Source organism: Lepus europaeus, chromosome 13 (assembly GCF_033115175.1).
Source record: "Lepus europaeus isolate LE1 chromosome 13, mLepTim1.pri, whole genome shotgun sequence".
Lineage (NCBI taxonomy): Eukaryota > Metazoa > Chordata > Mammalia > Lagomorpha > Leporidae > Lepus > Lepus europaeus.
Genome location: NC_084839.1, coordinates 80,971,362 through 80,994,215, shown reverse-complemented (window position 1 = coordinate 80,994,215; position 22,854 = coordinate 80,971,362). Strand labels below are relative to the sequence as shown.

At 62.0% G+C, this 22,854-nt stretch overlaps 1 protein-coding gene across 1 annotated transcript in view; it reads right to left on the bottom strand.

Moving 5' to 3' along the window:
- ATOH8 (atonal bHLH transcription factor 8) overlaps positions 1 to 22,129 on the bottom strand; it is a 33,388-nt gene extending 11,259 nt beyond the window's left edge. Inside the window, exons 1-2 of the mRNA XM_062209777.1 lie at positions 21,321 to 22,129; positions 13,635 to 13,826 (exon numbers count right to left, since the gene is read on the bottom strand). Coding sequence (XP_062065761.1) covers positions 13,635 to 13,826; positions 21,321 to 22,082 — 954 coding nt within the window. The 5' untranslated portion in view covers positions 22,083 to 22,129. The remainder of the gene's footprint in view (positions 1 to 13,634; positions 13,827 to 21,320) is intronic.
- Positions 22,130 to 22,854: the final 725 nt, after the last annotated feature.

Here is a 22,854-nt window from a genome sequence, read left to right as displayed (position 1 = left end):
CATGGTCCTTTTCTGTGCTTTTTTTTATATATAATTTTTTTGACAGGTAGAGTTACAGACAGTGAGAGAGAGAGAGACAGAGAAAGGTCTTCCTTCTGTTGGTTCACCCCCCAAATGGCCACCACAGCCAGCGCTGCGCTGATCCAAAGCCAGGAGCCAGGTGCCTCTTCCTGGTCTCCCATGCGGGTGCAGGACCCAAGCACTTGGCCCATCCTCCACTGCCTTCCCAGGCCACAGCAGAGAGCTGGACTGGAAGAGGAGCAACTGGGACTAGAACCTGGCGCCCACATGGGATGCCGGCACCACAGGCGGAGGATTAACCAAGTGAGCCACGGCGCCGGCCCCTCCGTGCTTTTCAAGGCTGATTGCCAAGGAGGAGCAGACTGCCCGGGACTTCCAGCTGCCCCAAGGCCTCAGCTCTCCAGGCCAAACCCCATCCCCATCCCCAACTTGGTGAGGCCAGTGGATATGGTCGAACCTCCGCCAGTCAGTGACACACAGAACTTTCTTCCTGGTAAGGAGCAACTGGCAATGTTGGGGATGCAACCATACCGCTAGGGGGCCCCTTTCTGTGCCGACACATCAGTGGTGGAGCTGGGAGCCGGGTATCCCGGGCGAGCATTCCCACACAGCCCGTGCTGCTCCTGAGCCTTGTGGGGAGTCCCTCCACCCACTGGCAGGAGTCACAGTGAGAGCCAGCTCAAGTCCAACCTCCCAGCCCCACCAGTCCTGACCCCCATGGTGAGCTGGGGGCCATGGGCTCTTCCTCTGAACTCCCAAGCACTTTATCTTGACTCCCCCCACATCACCACTGCCCCTGGGTGCCATGAATTCCTATGGGCGTGACTGCCAGATCTTTGACCCACTCCGCCAGCTCCTAAGGGTGCCATCCTCACCTTGGTCTTCCCAGGACCTGCCAGCAGGAGCAAGCGTGTTCGTGCCCATGGCTGCCACAGCTGGGGGGCGGCTGCATGCAGGCACCTGGCGACACTCCTCTGCAGGCTCTGTCAGATTCCAGCCCCAGGCAGTGCCTACTGTTGCTCCGACTTTGTAGGAAATGGAACCCACCCTAGGCCACGCTGCTAGAATGCGGCAGAGCAAGGCAGACCCTTCAACCCCAAGAGAGGGCAGTGTCTTCACTGGCAAACAAAACTTGCAGACCCCCAGGTCATCCACCCAGCTGCCTTGGACCCCCGCGGCCCACGGGAAGGCGGCTGGCATCGGGGGCCAGCGTCATGGCCTGCGGGGCACGGCTGTGCCATGCTGACGCCTCCTAGGGCTGCAGGCTGCGTGGTCTGCCTCCGATCTGCTTCTCTCCCTGGGCTCTGCCTGTGTGTCTCTGTGCCAACTCTTTCTTGGCCTCGTCTTTGTTTGTCTCTCCTCCTCTGTCAGTCTATCTGTCTTTCTTGGCCCCTACCCCACCCCACCCACAGTCCAGGGCACTGGAGGGGGCAAGCTGGCCCGGGGCGAGGCCTGGGACACAGCTGCTACAGCCGCCCATCTGCTTCTCATCCTGGGAGGCTGTCCGGCCATCCCACTTGGCTCCGCACGGCTCTTCCAGACCCAGCAGTTCCAAGGGCCCCTGACCTTACCCCAGAGCTGGAAGAGGCCCCCAGGCTGGAAGGGAGCAGACAGCTGGGCACACAGCGGCTCAACCAGGCAAGGGAAGCTCTACTCCTCTCCACCTTCCCAGTGGGCCCTGCCACGGGACCCTCACAGACGCACACCCCGTCCAGCCACAGAGCCAAGGATCCCAGCAGGCCTGCCTCCTCCCCATCCCTCTTTGCATCTGCCCTCCCAGTCCTCACCACAAAGTGACAGCAGGGGGTGACAGGGCAGCACCAGACAAGTCAGTTCATGCCAACATGCTGGCCTGCAAGCCTTTGCAAAGACCACAGAGTGTCTCTGGGAGACCTCTGGGAGGGGGCCGAGCTGTGGATATTTCAGGACGAGGGGGCCGAGAGGGGCCACGAGCTTTCTGGGCAGCCCATGCAATCCAATTTCAGCAACAACAGTGCACTTGCCATGTAAATGCAATTTTAAGACCAGAAAATGCATCTCTCTTCCATTGTCCCCTACCGACTCCCCCAGCTGGATTCTGGATCCAGTGGGGGCCATCTGTACCCACCAACAGCCTGTCTACCAGTGACAGCACGGCAGTACCTTCTAGGTGCACAAGGGAGAGGCCAGGAATGGGAAGAGAAATGATTCTCTCAGCCACACACGTGTGCAGGTGCACTCACACACGAAGGGCCCCACACACGTGTTCCCTGGCAGGACAGCACAGGGGTAAGACGTGCCAGCTAGGGCATCAGACAGCCTCTGCTGAATCCTGATGTCCCATTTCACCAGCTGGGGGACCTGGAGCGTCTCAGTTTCTTTACCTATAAAATGGCATAGTGTTTACTGTGTGTAGCTGTCAGAAAGGTTAAAAGACCACCATGCTGCAAAGCCACATACTAGCGATAGGCAGTGACACGCCAGTCCCAACCCACCCCCATCAGCGACTCTAGGCACGAACCGTGCCTCCCTCGAGATGGACACACAGGAGCTGCCCGTTAGAGATCTGTGGCAGACAACAGAAAACAAGCGCATTTCCTCACGCTTCCATTCCTCCATTCATTCAGCAAATGTTTACCCAGTGGTGAGACCAAGCCAGGCTCCCCTGGAGGCTTGGGGGAATCTCACAGGGAACAAGCAGCCAAGCCTTCCAGCTCCCACGTCCCCAAGGCACCAGCCCCACATGGCCATGAGTGAGGAAGCCTAGCGTTTCCTGTACCATCCGTTCCCAGTAATCAATGCACTTCCCGGCGTGCTCAGTCGTTCCTGGATGTACTTCAGCTTCCTCCCGACAACTCAAGGTCAAGTTCAGGAACATCAATCTACGTAGGACTCCAAGGTCCCACGCCCAGCTCCACCCCCTGGGGGGGGGGGGGCTCCTGGAGCCGCTGGCCTTGCTCTTTGTTGTGTCTGTTGCTTCCCAGAGACCAGGCCACTGGCTGGGATCAGGGTGCCGTCTCTGCACCTGCCCCTGGGAGCTGGCCTGGCTTCAGGAAGGTGTTTCTGGTCAGCCACTCTGACCTGGGACACCTGAGCATTGGCCTTGTGAGCAGTGGATGCAGGCGAAGTGCACTGGGCTCCGGAGAGGGTCCTGCTGGGCTTTCCTCTTAGGGCTTCTTATGCACGGCCTCTGCGTCCTTTAGTTCTGAGTTCCAAAGAACAGGCCCTTTGTTTTGTGACAAAGCGATCCCAGGACCAGAACACCGAAAGTGACTCAGGCCTAAGCACATGTGCACGCCTTGTTCATCTTTCTCTACCAAAGAACCAAACCCAAAGAGTGCGTGGACGTGGAGGGGCAGGGTGGGGTGACTGGGGCCAGAGCCCACGCAGGCTGTGCACTGAGCTCCCTGTGCATGAGGGAATGGTCATGGCAGCAAAGCGAGGCACCGAGTGTGACCGTGGTGGAGGGGAGGGATACCGGGGCTCTGAGCAGCTCGCTCACTGGCGCTGCTTCCCGGCTCTGCCCTGCCCTTCTATGATGAGGCCATTTCTTAGGGCTCCTGATCCCTGGGTGGGGACAGCGACTTTGAAAACCCTTGGAGGCCACCAGCTGCCTTCCAGCATACACCCCTCTCCCACCAGGCGGGCGCCCTCCATCTCATCCCGACAGACGGTGCCTGTGCAGGTGCACGTACACAGACACGCACGCGCAGAGGCAGCAAGGGGACAGACTCAGGGCGGTGGGATGTGGGGAGGGACGCTCGGGAACCAGCAGTGTCTCCAGCCAACGAACCCTCTCACAGCCACTGTGTCCCTGAAGCCTCCCTGCTCACAGACAGTGGTGTCATGTCCCATGAGGGAAGAGAAGCTTCTGGAAGAAGCCCGGGGTCACCAATCTCTGGGTGCCGAGGCTGAGGTGAGACGCAGACCCCTGTCGCCCAGTCCCCCAGGCCGCACACCACCAGACAGCCCTGCTACTCACAGGCTCACCTCTGGGAGAGGGACAGAGGACAGCAGCGGCCTGGATGCAGGAGCGCTTGTCCCATGGGGCTGGAAGAACCAACCTGGACCCTGCCCAGCCCTGCCCGAGTGACCCTGTTGACTCCACCTGCTCTCACTCCCACGGTAAACCACGTGGACCCCAGGAGGCTATTGTGGGGTTCAACAAAAAGTGCTGTGCAGAAAGAGGTAAAAGATCACACGCGACCTGGCCTGCTCGGTGGCCTCAGTGCTGGGAACCTCAATGCCACCAAGTGACACTGGGACAGGTGGTAAGGACCGGGCCAGCTCACAGAAGCAGGGCTCTGACGTGTGGCTAAAGTTATGACTCTGGTCAGCCCCATGACAAGAAACCACCTTGTCACATACCAGGGCCACCCTCCCCCACACACACACCTGCCAGAGGTGAGCCACGTGGCCATGGACTCTGCTGCCCTCCCAGCTCACAGAGCCCCAGGCTTTCTCAGGTTCAAGGGGAGCATCCCTGTCTCCAGAGAAGGTGGAGGATGCGAGGGCAGGGCTGACCGCCCCAGAGAGAAGAAATGCTCCCCGCCCAGACTCTGGGTGCAGCCTGGGAGGTGGCGATTGGTGTAGCAGAGACCCAAAGAAACCTGGAGCCCCAGAGCCCAGGGAGCAGCTGCCTCTCTCCAGACTTCTGGACTCTCAGACAGACGGGCCCCTGTCTGCTTACGCTGCTGTATTGGTAGGCTTCCATGAACTGAGGCTAAAAGCGTTCCTTGTGGATCCAAGGGGGCAGGAGCATATGAGCCCAGGGGAGCCTAGGGTGTTTCCCTGGCTGTGTCGCTTTCCCGGAGTCCTTGCCTTGAGCACAGGGACACGCAGCCCCGGCTGCGCGGACCGCAGGGGAGGAAAGGCTGAACCATCGTCCGGTGGCTGCTCTATGGGAGACGGACAGGAAAGCACTCCCAGCCTAGCGAGAGGAGCAGGCACAAAACCAACGCGGTGCAACACGGAGTAATGGATGTGGTATCACATCACATACTATATCACATAACGTACCACCTAAAAATACAATATAGCGCAATGTAATGACGGCTCATGTATCGCATAAAAGGGTCCAGCGCGCTCCAAGGCTTTATCTCATCCTGCACGGCCTACCACATGATGCTGTCCTGAATTAGAGCCTGCGCGCCCTGTGATGAGGGCAGGGGGGTGGCTGTGCCACGGGGCCCCCCAGGAGGAAGCCGGGGCAGGGGTCAAGAAGGGCTTCCAGGAGGAGCTGAGCCTTCTAGAATGAGCAGTTCGCCAGACAGGCAGGCAGAGGGATGTGCGTGAGCACACAGGCCCAAAATAGGCCCTTTGAGCAAGGAGCTCTGTGCTGCCGGAGTGTAATCTGGGACACGGCAGTGACCAGCTGGGGCCGGGTCACCGGGCGGGGGCGGGGGTGGGGTGGGGGTGGGGGTCAGGTATCCTGTTGAGTCTGACCTCATCCATTGGCTTCGGGGTGCACCTGGAGTCCTGAGCAGGGGTAGAGTGAGGCAGGCAGAAGGGCTGCCGCGAGGGGCTCTGCGGGGACAGACAGCCCCAGAGCAGCCGGTAGCTGGGACGGGCTGCAGGCGGCCGTAAATTCTGGGCGGCGAGCAGCAAGGCCTGCTTGGCATTCTGGAGCGCTTATCCTGGGCGCTCGAGGAAGGCGGCGGTCTCCGGCTTCCCTAGAATCAGCTTCCTGCTCTGCGGGAGCAAAAGCAGAAAGGGGGTGATCTCCCCGAGGACACGTGGGAGCCCCTCTGCCCCTGACCTTCCACTGTGCAAGGTGCAGGTGCTCAACACTGAGTGGCAGGCAGGGCTGCCCTGTCCCTGCTGCTCCCCTGTCCCCTCAGGCCTAGAAAGCAATTCCTGGCCACTCAGGGGCCTGGAAGCAGTGACCACCCCTCTTTTCTCACCTTGGGCCCCCAAAAATCTGACTTCTCCAGAGACAGGAGACATAGGCCAGGGGCAGCGGTTGGGGAGGTAGCAGGAGAGCAGAGGTCTCCACTTTTCTTCCTTGGAGCCACCCATCCCTGGACAGACCCAGGAGGCCCCCTAGCACCTCCAAGTGACTCCACAGGCCCTGTGCGGGGCAAGGCCACCTGGACACCCAGCCCCTAAAGGCCCCACTGATGCACCTGCCCTGGAGGCCAGGCCGGGAGGGAGGCCCCTGCCCACCACACTGAGCCCTTCACACAGACAGCCAAGTGGCCCTGAAATTGCACTAAATACGAGGCACTGGTCCTGCCAGAGCTGCCAGCTCCCCAGCTGGAACCAGGAGGAAAGCAAGGAGCGAGGCAAGAGGAACCAAGTGCAGGGGCCGGGATAACGCACAGACCGCAGGCAAAACGCCCTCCAAAGCCCCAGACCCCAGGCTTGGGAAAGGCTGGCCACCCACATGGCCGTAACAGCTGGAGTGAGGGGCTGCTGGGGCTGGCAGGCCAGGGGTGGGGAGCAGGTGGCCAGTGGAAAAGGGGTGCAGGGGACTGAGAAGGGGAAGGGGAAACCCCAGTCCCCTGCTCCTGAGCTGGTTCCCCCTCCCCCTTCCATCACCACCATCTGACACCTGGGAGTGCCCCCCTCCCCACGCCCGCTTGGCAGCTCCTCCTAAGGGTCCCCAGGGGTCCGAGCAAGGCCACCAGGCTGTGCCCTTCTCTCCTTCCCTCCTCAGGGCCCACCTCCCAGCTGCCACCCCCAGCCCAGGAGCCCACAGCCTCCCGCACAGGCCACCCGGTGACTGCCCCCAGGAGGTGCCCGGACTCCAGGCAGATGTCCCCCAGAAGCCTTGGCAGCAGCGGCGGCAGCCAGTTCTTAAAAAAGGCTTCGTGTCATGCTGCAGTCAGCTGCGGGGCCCGGGCACCGGGGCCCTGATGAATGTGGCTGAGCTCCCGAAGCATCTCCCTGTGCCCTGTGATGCACCGACAGGGGTCTCTCGGAGGCGTCTCTGCTCGGCCCCACCCCTCCCTCTGCAAGCTGGGGGTGCATGTGGGGCGGGCATGGAGGAGGGGATGACTCTACAGCAGCGCTGCTTGGAGGGGACCCCAACGTGGGCAGGCCTGCATCCCGGCCACCAGGCGCCTTCTTGCCCCTCCACCCCCTGCCGTCCAGGTCTCAGAAAACAGTCACTGCCAGCCACCCCCAGTGGTAACAGCTCGAAGGGGGCGGGCGGTGAGGAGGAATAAAACTACACCAGCATCCAGGAAACTAATTAGGTGGCCCTCGGGCAGGCAGTGTAAAGGAGAAAGAAAAGTCACCGAGGGTGCAAGAAGAGGAAGAAACAATATGAAAAGCAAACAAAGGAGAAAAAACACAAACCAGAGATAAAAAGTCAGGGACCACGGCGGCGCCCGAGCAACCCGGATTCCAGCCGCCAGCTTTTACGGCGGCCGGCCCTGTGATTCATAAGCGCGTTTCCTCCTGCACAAAGGGCCTTTTGCACGCTTTCCCCCCGCTGCCTCCAAACCAGCTGCTCGCGCTGTTGTAGCCTGAGTGATGATGAGGCTCTGAAAGGGTTTTTTGGGAACAGATGGCCAGGGGAGAGCTGGGGAATGTGCCAGCAGAGGGCCGGGCGGGCTGCCAAGGCCTGTGGTGACTGAGTGCTTGGGCTTCCAGCTCGCGTGCTTTCCCTGCCCTCTGCCCTCCGTGGCGCCAGCAGGCCTTCCCAGCGAGCGCTCGGAACATCTGGAGTCTGGGGCTGCCAGGAGGGGGGCGGGGGACCCGCTGTTCCCGCGGAGCTCCCAGGGACTCGCGGCAGGCCTGCCTCGCAACTCCACTAATCAAAACCACAGCGCCCCAATGGGAACCAGGCGCGCTCCCAGCTGCAGCCCAAAGCCGCCAGGCGACTTAACCCAGTGGCAGGCCTCGCTGGCGGCGCTGCCCTGGGGGTGCACGGAGCTGATGCGCCCCCGCCCCCTTCCCCCAGCCCTCGCCACCACCAGCGCCACCACCAGCAGGCTCCTGGCTCCCCACAGCTAAATGGAGCCTCCACGTGCTACTTGCACAAGAGCCGCCGCTCTGGGCAGGGACACCGTGCTAGGCTAGGCATCTGTGAGGCCACCGTGCCAGGCCGTGTGTGGGCTTCTGCACACAGGCCTCAGGAGCGGAAGATCCCCAGGACGGAACCAAACAGAAAACACGGGTTTGAAACGGCGCTCGCCACTTCCTAGCTGCGTGGCCCTGGGCAAGTTACTGCCCAGCTCTCAGCCTCTGTTTCCCCTCTGGTCCTGCTGGGCGGGGCTAGTACAAGAAGGGTTGCGATGAGGTGTGCGATGTGGCCGGTGTGACAGCTGGGGGGGTCCGCTCAGCAGCATCATTTTACAACGCAGGCTTAGGCAAGTTTCGGGGAATCCACGCGCTTGGAAAGCAGGAGTTTCTGGATTGGCCACATGCTGGCTCTACTTGATGGGCACAGGAGCCAGGGTTTGAGCTGGAGTGGGCGAGGGGGAAGCCCGGGTCCTGGCCTGCCTGGACCCACAGCCCAGGCACTGAGACAAGGCCAGCTCTTTCGCCTACAGGAAGGCATGTGTGTGCTCACCTGGCAGGTGAGGCTGAGGCACATGGCTGAGGGCCCACGGTGAGAAATGCCGGTGCCAAGACCCAAGTCCAGGTCTCAGGACCCACAGCTCCTCAGGTCGCCTACTTCAGAGTTTTGCAGACAACCTGCAGGTGGGCTTTCGCGAGGCTTAAAGGAAACACCACAGGGAAATGCGAAGAACTGAAGGGTCCTGAGGGGTCAGCGCTCACCCTACACAGACCCAGGGCCACCGAGCCTCTGCAGGTGTTTGCAAAGAGGGGGGGCTTCTCAGCATTCCCAGGCACATCAGGAGGGGGTGCCCAAGCCTCTGTGACTCTCTGAGCGTGAACACTTGGCTCGTACTCGCTGGGTCCAAGACCCGGAATGTTGGGAGCTACCCAATGTGGGAAAGGATACAGACATGTGAGCACCTGTCAGGGGTGTGGGAGGGGGCCATCAGAAAAAGGAGGGGGCGCAGGGAGCCCCGAGCGCCCACTCAGGACCACCCGGGAACATCAGAGGCTGTGTTCTGGGAAAGCCGGCTCAGCTCACCTGCGAGGCTCCCTGCTCATGATCCCCCAAGCCCGGGCCTTGCCAGCCTGGGGCCTTCCAGTGTCAAATGTGAGAGGAGAAACGGCAGCTGAGCGGCCGCTCCACGGCAGAACAAACAGCTGGCGACAAACGTCTGTGTCACTGGAATGCCAGAAAGAATAAATTGCATCCATTTTTATGACCAGAGGGGAATCTGACGGTGGTTTCCCACCCACCCCCGCCTTGTTTTCCCAGCATAGATGGCCTCCGTGGGCTTTGAAAGCAAATGGCATTTAAAATCAGCAACGCGGCCCAGAGGATCGGGAAATGAGAACCCCTCCTCCCACCCGCCAGCCCCACTTCCGCGTGGGAGACAGGACAGGGGAGTGGGAGCAGACAGGCACCTCTCTCCCACTGGCCAGGCCACCTTGGGCAGGTTCCCCAGGCTCTCTGAGCCTCTGTCCCGTTATCTGTGCGATGGAACAGCCCTGGTTCTGACTTGGAAGCGTTGGTGGGAGGAATTAGTGAGGCCATCGGAGCGCTGAGGGAGTGCCTGGCACGTGACCCCTGCTCCGTGAAGGTCAGGCGCTGTGAGGACTCTCAGGCACACCGCAATCTCTAGAAGCGACTTTCAAATCGGTGGGAAATGCACAGACGGCTACAGGCATCTGCTCCCTGGGGCCTCCCTCACTGTCCAGGCCTCTTCACTCAATGCCCACCCCAACCTGGTACCCATGAGCTCGCCAGCTATTTGTCACCAAGGTTCAAAGTATGCCGTCAATCTGCAAAGCCACTGCTGTTGTCATTACTACTCAATGGCTCCCAACGCCCCAGAAGAGGTGCCCTACATTGTAGGAAGCGGGTCCTGTACTATTCTGCATGTCTGGTGCTGGCCACCGGCCGAGGTGTGCAAGAGCTGTTCTGCCTTCCCTTCTTCCTCTCTCCACTCCTCCTCCTTCCTCCTCAGGAGCTCCCAGGAGTCAGAAACAGGAGCTGCAGAAATGTGGCCAGGAGCCAGGGGCTTAACATGCTTTATCTCCGGCTGCAGCCGGAGTCACAGCTCGACTCCCCAGAGCCCATCCTGGCTCTCGGCTGGGTGGCCTCTGACACAGGCTCTGTACACCAGGGGCTTCCAGTGGGGGCTCTGAACCCTCCAAACCACACAGAGTGAGGCCCAGGAAAGGAGCACCCCCTGGTTGGCCAGGAAGGACCTAGACAGGCAGAAAGATGCACCTGCTCTCACCTGCAATTCTGTTCCTAACGCAAGCCTGGAGGGCCAGGGCAGTGCATCGGACGCCGAGCTCCACCTCCCCAGGAATGTGCTGAAGGAGGGTCAGCCAGCCTCCTGGGGACACGTGAGCAACTCAAGTCGCCCGAGTCCCAGTGGCGGTGGCCATGAGCATCACAGCTGCCACAACAGACATCTGCCCTTGGTCCAGCAGCCTTCAGCCGCAGACCTTGGCTCCCCCGGCTCCTGCAAGGCTGCCTGGCAGGTGCATCCCCAGAGCTCCTCCTGCTGCCTCAGCCTTCTATCTCCAGTCAAGGCAATGGGTTGCCAGGATAGTGCTCAGTGTTGAAAACTTTGTCCCTACATTCATGTGTTAATGGTACTTGGGGGCCGTTAGCATCAGGCACGGTCATGGTCACAGAGGAATGAATGGTTTTATAGGAAGAGGAAGAGGGACGTGAGCTGGCACCTTGCACTGTCTCGGCGCGGGATGCCCTCTGTTGTGTCAGCATCAGCATGGAGGCCCTCACCGGTGCCAGAGCTATGAGCCAGACGGACCTCTCTTCTTTGTACATCTCCCAGTCTGCGGGGTTCTGCTTTCACAACGGCAGACATGTGGAGGGGCAGCGCGCTCCAACGTGGGCCATCCTGGGCGGGGGGGGGGGGGGGGGGAGCAGGGACCAGAGAATAGAGCAGGCCCTGGCAGTCCCCTCATTTTCCAAGGGAGACCAGGGAGGGGCTGCAGTGGCCTGCAGTCAGAAGCGGGGACCAAAGGGAAAGTGCCACTCCCACCACGCCATCCAGACTCGGACTGGACCCAAGCACCTGTTCCTGGCCTCCTCAAAGGCAACACCAGTGGCAAATGGCATAGAAGCCCCCTGCTAGTCCAGAGCCACGAACAGGCCCTCCTGACCCAGGGAGGGCACGGCAGCCCCAAGGTGGAAGGTTCCTGTTCTCACCCTCTCCCATGGGATGGGATGGCTGAGCACATTGCGAGAGGCAGCACCCGAGGGAGAGGGGATGACAACTCCCAGTGAGGGACTCTGGCAGTTCGAGCCCAGGGACCCAGAAGGAGAGATGCACAGGCCTCTGGGGACATGGGGGCTCCTGATACAGGCAGAACCTGAGCGCCCAGAACGCACCCCGTGGCCACTCTGGCCAAGGCAGTAGGGCCACATGCTGATGGTCCAGATACAGTTCCTGAGGGGGGGCGTGGCCTGGGGAGGGATGGCATTAGGGACACTGATCCGCGCGGGGTGAACAGTGCTCCCAAGTCTGCCCACAGAGGCTGTGTGGTGCTGTGGACGGAGTCTGTGAAACTACACAGGTCATCAGGGCACGGAGGGACCCTCAGGCCTGGCCCAGCCCCAGCTAGGAGGGGATGGCAGGATGAGAAGTGGGGAGGGAGGATGGAGAGGAAAGAACTGTGTTCCCATCTTTCAGTGTCCATCTCGCCCTGAGAGTCCCCTCCCAGGCAATGTCCGCAGCTCAGCAGGCTCCACGGCAGGAGCAAGTTCAGCACTCAGCCTGAGGGTGAGCACATGCACGCCCTGCGTGGGCAACTCCCAGAGTGGGGGGCCCTTCATCCTGCAGGGGGCTGTGTGCTGGTGTGCCCCTCCCCCACTACAGAGGCGCAAACGGAGGCTCAAAGGGGTTACAAACTGGGTCCCAGACAACAGGACGGGCAGGTGACCAGCTGAGCCAGGGCTGGGCTTTCTGATGCTCTTACCCAAAATCTGCCACCTCAGTCTCCCGATCCGTGCAATGGGCAGGCTGGACCAGACCCAGAGGAGTCTGCAAGGGGATTTCAGGGGAAGCCAAAGCTTAGCTCCACCTTCCTCTCCCCTACTCCCAGCCCCCGACAGTGTCCGCCCCAAATCCAGGAGCCAGGGCAGGGAGGCAGCCTCCGCAGTCTGCCTTCAGTGGGTGAGAGAAGGGGGTGGGGAGGGGGCGGGCACCTGCCCCCGCTGCCCATCCACAGCCGGGACTGACAAGGACGGCTGAATGCCAGGGGGAGTTCACCGAGAGTTTACGAACCCCCTCTGTCCCAGCGCGCTGCATGGAGCCATCAATCACACCCTTAATTTACCCGTGTCACTCCCCAGAGGAAAGCGGCCCGAGCGCAGGCAGTGGCACTTCCTCCCTCACCCTCTTGATGAGGATTTCGTCTAATTGGTCCACGTTAAATCACTCCCAGGAATGCAAAGCGCAATTACTGCAGCCGCCGCCGCTGCCGCCACTGCCACGCCAGGGCAGAGGCTACTGGTGAGGCCGGGCCTGGCCCATCCCTGGCGTTGGTCTGGGGTCCATGGAGGACCTCCCGGCTCAGGGCTCCGGGGGGCCTCTGGAAGCCTGCAGAGCCCATAGAGAGGCCTGCCTGAGGGCGTCTTGGGGAGGGGGAGGTCAGGGGGAGGGGGGAGAGAAGCCAGGGAGGAAGAAGGCAGAACAGGGACAGCATGGAGGACGCCAGCATCACCTGCTTCCAGGTGGCCCTGGGAGTGTCCAGGGCGGGCATCTCCTCCCAGTCCCGGACGGGCCCCACCCACACTGGGTCTGTTTCTCTCCAGCAAGGGCTACAGTGAGCCCAGACCGGAAATGCCCAAAGCATCAGCCACGCCCAACACCCTTCCTCCTGTACGAATTTCCCTAAACACACGGGGCTTGGTGCAGGCTGTTCCTCGGCCTTGGATGCTGTTCCCTGCCCCATCCGCCTGGTGGCCTCCTAGCTGTTACGCGGGTCCCAGTTCAGACACCACTTCCACCAAGATGCCCCTTTTCAACTCAGGTGTTACTGTGTCCCTAATCTGCTTGGCCCACCCCTGCCCTCGGCACAGGCCACCCCGTCCCACTTTGTCTGCTCATGCGACGTTCCCTCTCAGCACCCTGTGAGCACTGGGCCCAGGACCAAGCCTGTGCTCTCTGTGCCCCAGTCCAGATCATCTCTGTGAAGTCAGGGCTTAGAAAACCCCTCATGAAGGGATGACTGGACGGATGACAATCACCCGCCTTCGTGCGCAGCCTCGGAATGCGACTTCAGCCAAGTCACCTTCCCCGACCTGCTGAAGGGCTCTTCCTGGGCTGTCACCCTGCTCACGGGAATCTTGTCCTGACAGGACATCTATCAGGGGTCACATAGGAAACAGCACTAAAGCATGCAATGCCAGGAAGGGTTCCATTTAAGTGATGAGCAAACCCAGGCCCAGAGACCCTGATGACTGTCCAAGGTCAGCCAGCAGCTCCATTACCAGGGCAGCGTCCCACCGACAACCCCAGGGAAGAGGAGACCTGTGTCCCCTGGGAATCCTGCGCACAGGCAGGGCTCCCGCCAGTGCCCAGCCCTGCCTCCCCCGTGCGGCCCCAGCGGCCGGTGAGTACCTTGCGCTTCTTGGCACGCCCCTCGGCCTGCAGGGTACGGGTGCAGCGCTGTACGCACTCGGAGAAGCTGAGGTTGCTGTGGTCTGCGCTGTAGTCCAGGTCAGCCAGCCGCGCCAGAGACAGGATGTAGTTACAGGCAATCCTCAGGATGGCCAGCTTGGACAGCTTCTGCCCATACGAGTAGCACGGCACCTGCGGAGGACGGGAGGTGTTAGCAAGGCTGCAGGGGCTTCTGTCCAGTGCATCCCTCGGCCCGGCAGAGGTCGGGGACGGGGCTAGGGTGTTTCACCTAGTTTCATTACCTGTGCTAAGCACTGTCTGTTTACACAGAAACATCTCTGATGTTTCATCCATTCATTCAGTGACCCTCGCTTTGCTGGGCACTTGGGGATTCAATGATTTAAAAATCTGATTCCCAGGATGGGCATTTAGCCTAGCAATTGAGACACCGGTTAAGCTGCCCGCGTCCCACACCAAGTACCTGGGTTCAATTCCTGACTCCAGCTTCCTGCTAACACAGACCCTGGGAGGAAGCTCAAGAGGTTGGGTCCCTGCTACCCACATAGGAGACCTGGACCGAGTTCCTAGTTCCTGGCTTTGCCCCCTGCCCCACCACCACCTGGTCTTGGGGAGCAAACCAGCAGATGGGAGTTCGACCTCTGTCCATGTCTCTCTTCAAAAAATAAAAACTTGATTCCTGCCTTCAGGGAATTCACACTCGGGTGCTGTTATAATGTTGTAACGGGGGCAGGTGTTTGGCGTAGATGGACACCCCCATCTCATATCCGAGTGGCTAGTTCAAGTCCTGGCCACTTCTGATGCCAGAAATGTGCACCCTGGGAGGCAGCAGTGAGGGCGCAAGTGCTTGGGCCCCTGTCCCCCATGTGGAAGATCTGGATTGAGTTCCTGGCTCCTGGCTTCAGCCTGACCCACCCCTGGCTGTTGCAAGCATTTGGGAGTGGACTAGCATATGGGAGCTGCCTGTACAGGCCCTCAAAAGGGTTTACAGGACAAGGGAATCAGGATGAGCGCCCACGCGCCCTCTGCGTCCACCAGGTGACCCCAGCATGTGCTCTGAACTGAGTTCAAACACCTTCCCTCTCCCCGAGGATGGAGACCCAGCTGCCCCGCACACAGCCCAAGTGCATGTGCCCTTCTGTCACCCGCGTGCAGCTCCTGGCTCTCGTCCCGCCTAGCTGTCAGCCCAAGGTCCTCCTGGGCCTCCGTGTCCTCGCCCTACCGCAAACAGAGCAGTGAGGATTCAACGAGAGGACCCATGTGCTGCACAGAATAAGCAAGGCCTGCCAGAGCTCAGAGAATCCCCACCCTCGGTGTAGCAGAGGGTCCCCACAGCAAGTTCCAGAGCCGGGACACAGACCCCAGGGGTCCTGAAACTCAGAGACCCAGAGAGGGGGAGGAGGCGACCCAGAGAACGCCAGCTCCCTTTCAAGCACCCGCCGCCACCTCCCACTCCCAGCCCTGGCCGCAGTTCCAACCCCTTGTGAGAAGAGTGGGCAGGACAGTGCGCCTTGCTTGATCCCAGGCACAGTCCAGCGAATCCTGCTTTATCAGCCTGAACAAACAAACAAGGGGCCCGCCTAGCGCCTCTGCCTGCTCTTCACCCCAGGGAGGTCCTGGGGCCTGGGCCCAGCCTTGTGACAAAGCCCAGAGCCTCCCTGTCCCCCAGAAGGAGCCCTGGAATAGCTAAACTTCCAGCAGGGTAGGGGACTCTCATGAGGGCTCAGCATGGGGCAGTCCTGGGATCCAGCATCACTGGGCAACTACAGAGCAATAGATGAGGCTAAAGGTGACCCATGGGTGCCCACGCCAGGTTCTGGGGGCGTTTTCATCCCAGACATGTCCCTGCATCTGCTCGTGACTTCTGTCAAACGCCAGGTCTCCAAGAAGAAAACCACACGTGGCATTCTCATGCATGGCGTGCTGTGGTGCCTACCCATGCGCCCATCTGCACAGGGGGAAGCAGAGGGCTGACATCCTGGGCCACAGGGCCTGTGTAGCTTGGGCCCTCCATGCCCGAGGGGCCCGGGCAGAGGGTGGACATGCCAGTAACAGAATCAGCTTCCATCTTCGAGGCAGCCTGGTGCAGTAGGATCGATCGCTTCTATCGCACAGAGAGAATCTTTGCTCCCGCCCCCAGTATGTAGGAATTTCATGTCTCCCAGCCGCTGAGACACAGGTGGGTTTTGAACTCGTGCCTGAGCTAGGCTCTTGCCCGTTAGCCAGCAGGAGCGGCTTCAGGATTCGATCCTCTGTAGTCCAGGGTAGCCAGCCAGCCTATCCTGAGCTGTGGGTAGAGCCCCTTGCTAAGGATCCCAGCAGAGCCCAGGCTCTATGCATTACCTCTTTAAGCATCGCCAGCAAGACCCAGATCCCGCCCCTCCCCCAATAGCCACCTGTTCCCCCTGAGGTCCGAGGAGACGGGCCAGAGGAGGAGGCAGGACCACCTGGTCCCCACTCCCTACCATCAGACCACCCGGCTTCCAAGAAGGGAATAAGGGCCTGCCTCTGTTCACCCAATGATTTCTAAACTTCAAAGGGGCAGCCTTTGGCATTTTTCAAACATCCCAGGTGCTCCCCCACACAGAGCTTCCCACCCACCCCGAGCTGGACCTTCGCCTGACCCCAGCACACAGGGAAAAGCAGAGGAAGGGGGCTGGCCTGGGAGCCTGAGGGCCTGGCTCTCCCGTTGGCCAACCCCGTAGCCAGGGGCGGGTCCCCAGCCCTACAGAGCACCTGGGCGCTCAGCATGGGGTCGCAGTGGGCAGAGAGACGCCAGGGAGAGACAAAGCCAAAAGCCAGCCAGGGCCTGCAGGGGCAGCCTGGAGGCCCTCTGCCCTCCTGCTTCTGCACCGCCTCCTGCCCGCTCCTCAGATCCCATCCAAGACACCCTCCCAGAAGCCCGCCGGGAGCCCTGGGTCTGCCCAGCCACAGCAGCAACTGTCCACTGCACCCAGCTGGGCGCTGGCCCCCATCTGAGCCCAATCCAGCCACCTGGGAGGCTGAGCCGCTTGGGCAGGGCAGGGCAGGGCAGGGCAAGGTCCCTCACGAGGTCAATTCAAATGCATCCTTTCACCTCGAAGCCACCAGCACAGCCCCGGGGCTGGAGGCTGGGAGTCTGGGTCTTGGCAGTTAAGAGCTATGGCCTCAGAGCCAGCCAGCCAGTCCCGGGGACAGAGCCTGGCCACACTGTGACCTCTGTGGGATGAGCTTGACCTTCTGTAAGTGTTCGCATCTGTAAAAGGGGAGACAGCACTCAGATCCCAACAGGCCCAGGAAAGGGAGCGACACCACGAGGCTCAACAGGGGCCCCTCCGGCACGCGCCCCTGCCTGTGGGGAGCCCCCGGTGCCAACAGGCCTGCCCCCCATCGCTGGAGGAGGTCCCCCGTGTCTCCCTTCTGCACATAGGATTTGAGAGAGAGGGAGCTGCGGAGCTGGGGGCACCATCTCCGTGTCCTCCCCCGGGTACCGGATTTTGCTTAGTGAGGACCCCTAGGAGACTGCAGGGATAGCAGGGGAGGTGGCCTGGGCCTTCACGGGGAAGACGCCCCAGCAGGTCCTAGGGGCCCCTCGCCGCCTCCCGTGGCTGCCATTCCTCCAACCCCAAGGCAAGGCTTGGCTAGGGACCCCGAGGTGGGCCCAGCTCGCCAGCAAAAAGGCCCTGCTGGAGGCCAAGGCCCAGCCCCTCCCAGCACCCCCTCCCCCAGCAAGGCTAGCCTTTCCCTTGGACCCCTCCCAGCCAGCAGGGAGCAGCATCGAAGACAGGCCAGGCCCAGCTGTGCACACATGGCCGTCCCCTGAGGCGGCAGGGAGGGGGCTCTGGTGCAGCTGGGCTGGTGGCATGTGCTACAGCCCGACCATCTGCCCTGGCCGGCCCCTACCCCTAGACCAGAGGGCCTCTCCCTCCACCTGCAGCGGCCTCGCTCCGCCCTCCCTTGCTCTCTTCCCAGTGGAGAAGATGGTGGATTATGGCCAAACAGGAGCCTGTCTGGCTTCCTCGTGCTCAGAGTGGACAGCTTGGTGCCTCAGGCAGGCTGAAGCACAGAGCTGTTAAGGGCCCGGGCACTGAAGCAACTCAATAGCCCTGATTCAAATCCAGGCTGTGCAGCGACAGTGGCGCGCAGCTACGCAGGCTGCGACCAGACAGAGCCACGGAGAACCCACCACGCTGCAGCCCGGTGAACAGCACGGCAAAGCAGTGTACCGCGCAGGGCCTGTGAGGCCATGTCCACGGCAAAGAGCCACACGACCTCAGCCAATGTCGACAAGCTCTCTGGACCTCAGTGTCACCACCTGTGAAATGGGGCGGGACGGGGACAGGAAAACGGTGCCTATGTCACCAGATGACCCAGTACACATAACGGGCTTGTATCAGTGCCTGGCACACAGCGGCCGTGGTTGTGGTTAAGCCGCCACCTGCAACGCTGGCATCCTGTATCAGAGTGCCATTGGAGTCCCGGCCGCTCTGCCTCTGATCTAGCTTCCTGCTAACGTGCCTGGGAAGGAGTGGAAGATGGCCCAAATACATGGACCCTCGCCACCCACGGGGGAGACCAGGATGCAGTGCCTGGCTCCTGGCCCAGTCCTGTGCTGCAGTCATGTGGGGAGTGAACCAACGGATGGAAAGTCTTTCTCTGTCTCTCCCTCTCGCTTAGCCTTTGAAATAAAAGAATGAATGAATCTTCAGAAGAAAACAAAGACGTGTTACTGCTACATCTGTTGAAGCCTTGCCCAGCTCTGAGCACCCTAGGATGCTTTTTTTTTTTTTTTTTTTTTTTGGACAGGCAGAGTGGATAGTGAGAGAGAGAGAGAGACAGAGAGAAAGGTCTTCCTTTTTGCCGTTGGTTCACCCTCCAATGGCCACTGTGGCCGGCGCATCTCGCTGATCCGAAGCCAGGAGCCAGGTACTTCTCCTGGTCTCCCATGCGGGTGCAGGGCCCAAGGACTTGGGCCATCCTCCACTGCCTTCCCAGGCCACAGCAGAGAGCTGGCCTGGAAGAGGGACAACTGGGACAGAATCCGGAGCCCCGACCAGGACTAGAACCCGGTGTGCCGGCGCCGCAAGGCGGAGGATTAGCCTATTAAGCCACGGTGCCGGCCCCTAGGATGCTTTTAAGAGATGCTCGTTCCTTCCTCCACATGCTCTTTGCAAAGAAGCAGGGAAGGAGGACAGCAGTAGCATCATGTCACAGCTTTAGCACCTGAGGCCCAGAGAGGGAGAGTGACTTGTCCACAGCCACACAGGGAGCATGTGGTGGGAACACGACTCAAAGCCCAGTCCTTGAACGCCCGGGCAAGTGCTCTTCCCACCCCACCCATACCAGGAAGCTGCTCAGGAGACAGAAGCCCCAGACCCAACCCCAGCACCAACCTCGGGGCCACCAAGGTCCTAGATCAGGCAAAGCCGCCCTCCCACCTCCCCTCCTTTCCCGAGAGCCCATTTCTAACTGGCAGGCCTGAGTCCAGCTCCAGAGCTGCAGCCCATCTGTGCATCACAGGAGACTGCGGTGCAGGGGAAGCAGGCACCGCACCGGGACACGGGCTCTCCTCCACGATACGGGTGCCGCGTGGTGGAGACACAGCGGGTACGGCCTTGGCCTTGGCTGTGTGACCAGACGTGCACTGGCTCTATTTCCTTCCTTCTCAGACAATAGGCAGGTGTGCACTATGGCCTTGCAGCCTTTCCAGGGGAGGGACAGGAAGAGCAGGCGAGGAGGAAGCAAACAGGAGCAGGCACTCTGTGACCGGGTACTTCTGTGTGCTGGTGGGCATACGCAGGGGAGTGTGCACCTGTCTCCCTCTGAGCTTTCTTAGACACACAGATGGCACTGTGGGATAGTTGGCCAGCAGACATTCTAGGGACCACTGCCATCTTCCCTAACCTGCCAGGTGCTCTTGGACCAGTCTCCCTCCTCCTGCAGCCTCAGGTTTCCATTCTGTGAAATGGGTGAGTCCAACCCTGACTGGGATATTGTTAAGGTCAGGGAAGACGGGATGTCTCGTGGGCAGAAGTACAAGCCCCCGGACCCACGAGCCGTAACCGAGCACCCCTGCCATGAATATTCTCTCCCTTGGAACTGAAAGCAGCAGCTGGAGGGGCAGACGGGCCCTGAACCGGCAGCAAAAGGACCTGGGCGCCAGCCCTGCCCATGACTCACCAGCTGGGAGGCCCTGGCACGTGGCCCCCCGTCTGGAAGGGACTCCCTTAGGCGCAAGGTGAGCAGGTGGACAGGTATTTCTCTGCCCTCTGTCACCTTGCGGCTCACCGAGTGGGCTGCAGGACGCCCCGCGGGCTGCAGTCCCTCCCCAGGCACTCACACACAGAGCTGTTGGCCGGGGCTGGGCTGACTGCTCCACTGGACCCCCTGCCCAGGGCCCCAGCTGGTGTGGCTGCAGGCACTGCCCCACTCCCCACTCAAGAGACACACTTTGGCTCAAAAGCTGCATAGTTTCTCTCCCCCAGGGGTTCAGTGGACACAGGCACCGCTACCCCCATGCTACTCCTGGAGAATGAGAAGAGTAGGATTCAGAAAGATGACATATTCCAAAATGTGTTGCTGGCTAAAGCCCAGAGTGGTTGAGTAACTTTCCTGGAATCACAGAGCAAGTCAGTCACACAGTAGGAAAAAAAAAAAAAAAAAAAAAAAAAAAAAAAAAAACACACCTCACTCCTCAAACCAGAAGCATCTACCCCTAACCCATCTCCATTCCCTGTGTGGGATGGGGTGGGGTGGGGGCACTTGCCAGTCCCTTTCTGGAAGCCAGAAGCACAGGGTGCAGCCAAGCTGTAGTGTTGTGCCCTGCCTCGCCCCACCATGGGCAAGTCTCGGATTAAGTGTTTCTCCACACCCCCACCACGGGGCACTGTCTGGTGGGGCAGCCCACACCAACCCACACAGCGAACCCCCCATCCTGCATTCCCCCCCCCTCCCCCGCCAGGGAATCCCGCAGCAGATTCCCACCAGCCAACGCCTGACACCGCCCCTGGGGAGGGGGCGCGCTTGCAGCCGGGACCTGAAGAACGTCAGGGCGAGGGGTGCAGAGTCTAGCAGCAGCCTGAGTGCGCCCGGTACCCCTTCTGGGAGCCCGGGCTGAAGATGGGCTCACGGGCTCCCCCTTCCTCTACGTTCGCCCCCGTCGAGACCCTCGCACTCAAGCAGCCCCCAAGATTGCTCCTTCGCGGTGTTCTGGGCCTCGCCAGCACCAACGGGGCGTTAAGATCCTTTACCCACACCAAATACTCCCAAGGGAAAGAATGTCCCTCCCCGCTCTCGCGCCGGGTACAGAGTTCCACATTTCCCTCCCCACGCCCCCACGGCGCCCTGGGGACTCCAGGAGACAAATATTCGCGACCATAAAAATGAACGCCGAGGCTGGAGTCTGACGCGCAGCCAGGCTTATACCCCGGGGTGCCGGCGCGGACCCAGCCCGGAGAGCTCGAACCCTCACCTCCACTTTGCAAGCTCAGATCCGTGCCAGCGCTGCGGCAGAGGTCGCGGCCCCACGACTGCCCAATCCCGTGTGGGCCCCGCGGTCGGCCCGTGCGGCGACAGCTTGTCCCTCAAACGCACCCCTGCCCAGCAGCTGTGCCCGGTCACCCAGCCACCCTCCTACCCACCCGGCCGCACGCCCCCGGGCGCGGGGGGCGGGACGCGGGGCGCAGGTACCTGCTTCCTGAGCGCCTCGAAGGCTGCGCTGATGGTGTGCACCCGCGTCCGCTCCCTGGCGTTCGCCAGGAGCCTCCGGGTCTGCTGTAGGGCTTTGATCTCCGAGGAGGCGGCGGTCGCCTCGCCTGGCCGTTTCCTAGGCGACGCGGAGGAATCCGGGTGGTTATTGTAAATTACGTGTGAAATTGACGAGTAGGAACTTTCCCCCGGGCGCGTGGGGAGCGCGGGGCGCACCGAGGGCTCCGGGGGCGCGGGGGGCGCGGTTGGCGCCGGACGTGCGGGCGGTGCGCACAGCAAGATGCGGGGACGCAGGCCGGGCTCGCGGAACGACGGTGCCTCGGGACCTCCAGGTGCCTGGCCCAGGGGCGCTGGAGGCGGTGGCGGCGGCGGCGTGGGGAGTCCCGGCCCCACTGCGCCCAGGGCGAAGCCGCGTTTCCGTGCGTCCGAGACCTCCGGCGCCCCGGCGCCCCTGCGCTCCCCAGCTGTGTCCGCGCTCCCACCTGGGAGAACGGCCGGCGCCACGGCGGCTGGCACCGGGGCCAGGACGGGGACGGGCTGCAGCCGCTGGGTCCTGTCCCGCAGCCCGTTGGTGGCGGCGGCGGCGGCGGGCTCGGGCGCTTCCAAGTCCAATCGGAAAGTTTTATAGCCGTTCGCGCGCCGCGCCGGCTCCTTGCCCTTGCGCTTGAGCTTCTTGAGGCCGTTCAGCTCCTTCACGCACACGGTCTTCCACGGCCCGTCCTCGAGGACCGGGATGTGCTTCATGGCGCGGACGGCGCGCGGGCCGGGGGGCGTGGGGACGCGGGACGCGCGCCGGCTGCACCCGCTCTGCACGCCGCGCGCCGGCTCTGCCCGGGCCGCCGCCGCCGCCGCGCGCAGCGCCGCCGAGTCTCGGGCGCTCCCCCTCCGCCCGCCCGCCCGCGCTCCCGCCCGCGCGCCCTCTCCCCCTCGCCCGGGGCAGCTGCGCCGCCGGCTCGGCGTGGCCGCGGGGCCGTCCGCTCCCGGAGCGCTCAGAGTGTCATCTGAAGTCGCTGCCGCCGCGCCTGCACTGCTGGAGAACGCCCGCTGCGCTCCATCTGTGTTTGTTTAGCCTCAGTTTACACAGAAGCCCGGTTCGCGAGATCAGTCAGCGCCGCCGCCCGGAGAGGAGGCAGCTCCTGCAGCCGTCGCCTCCCCAGCCCCAGCCGCCCCAGCCGCCCCAGCCGCCCCAGCCGCCCCAGCCGCCCGAGCCGCGAGCGCCTTTAAAGAAACAGGAAGCATTTTTCAAAACAGCTGGGCCGCCGGCCGCCTCCTTTGTCCGCGTGCTCTCCACCTCCCGGCCAGCCCCCTCCCGTCGGCGCGGAACCTGCCTCCTCGGGGACCCCCGCCCCGCCCTGCTCGGATCGGGGCGCGCTGCTCCCTGCCCTGCGCCTGGGCGCGTGGCCCTCTGCGCTGCGCCCTTGCGCACAGCCCCGCGGGCCCTGCCCTGCTGCAGCTTCTTGGGGACACAGCGCCCACCTTGCCCTCTGCCCCGCCCGCTGCGGCTTCTCCCGTTCGG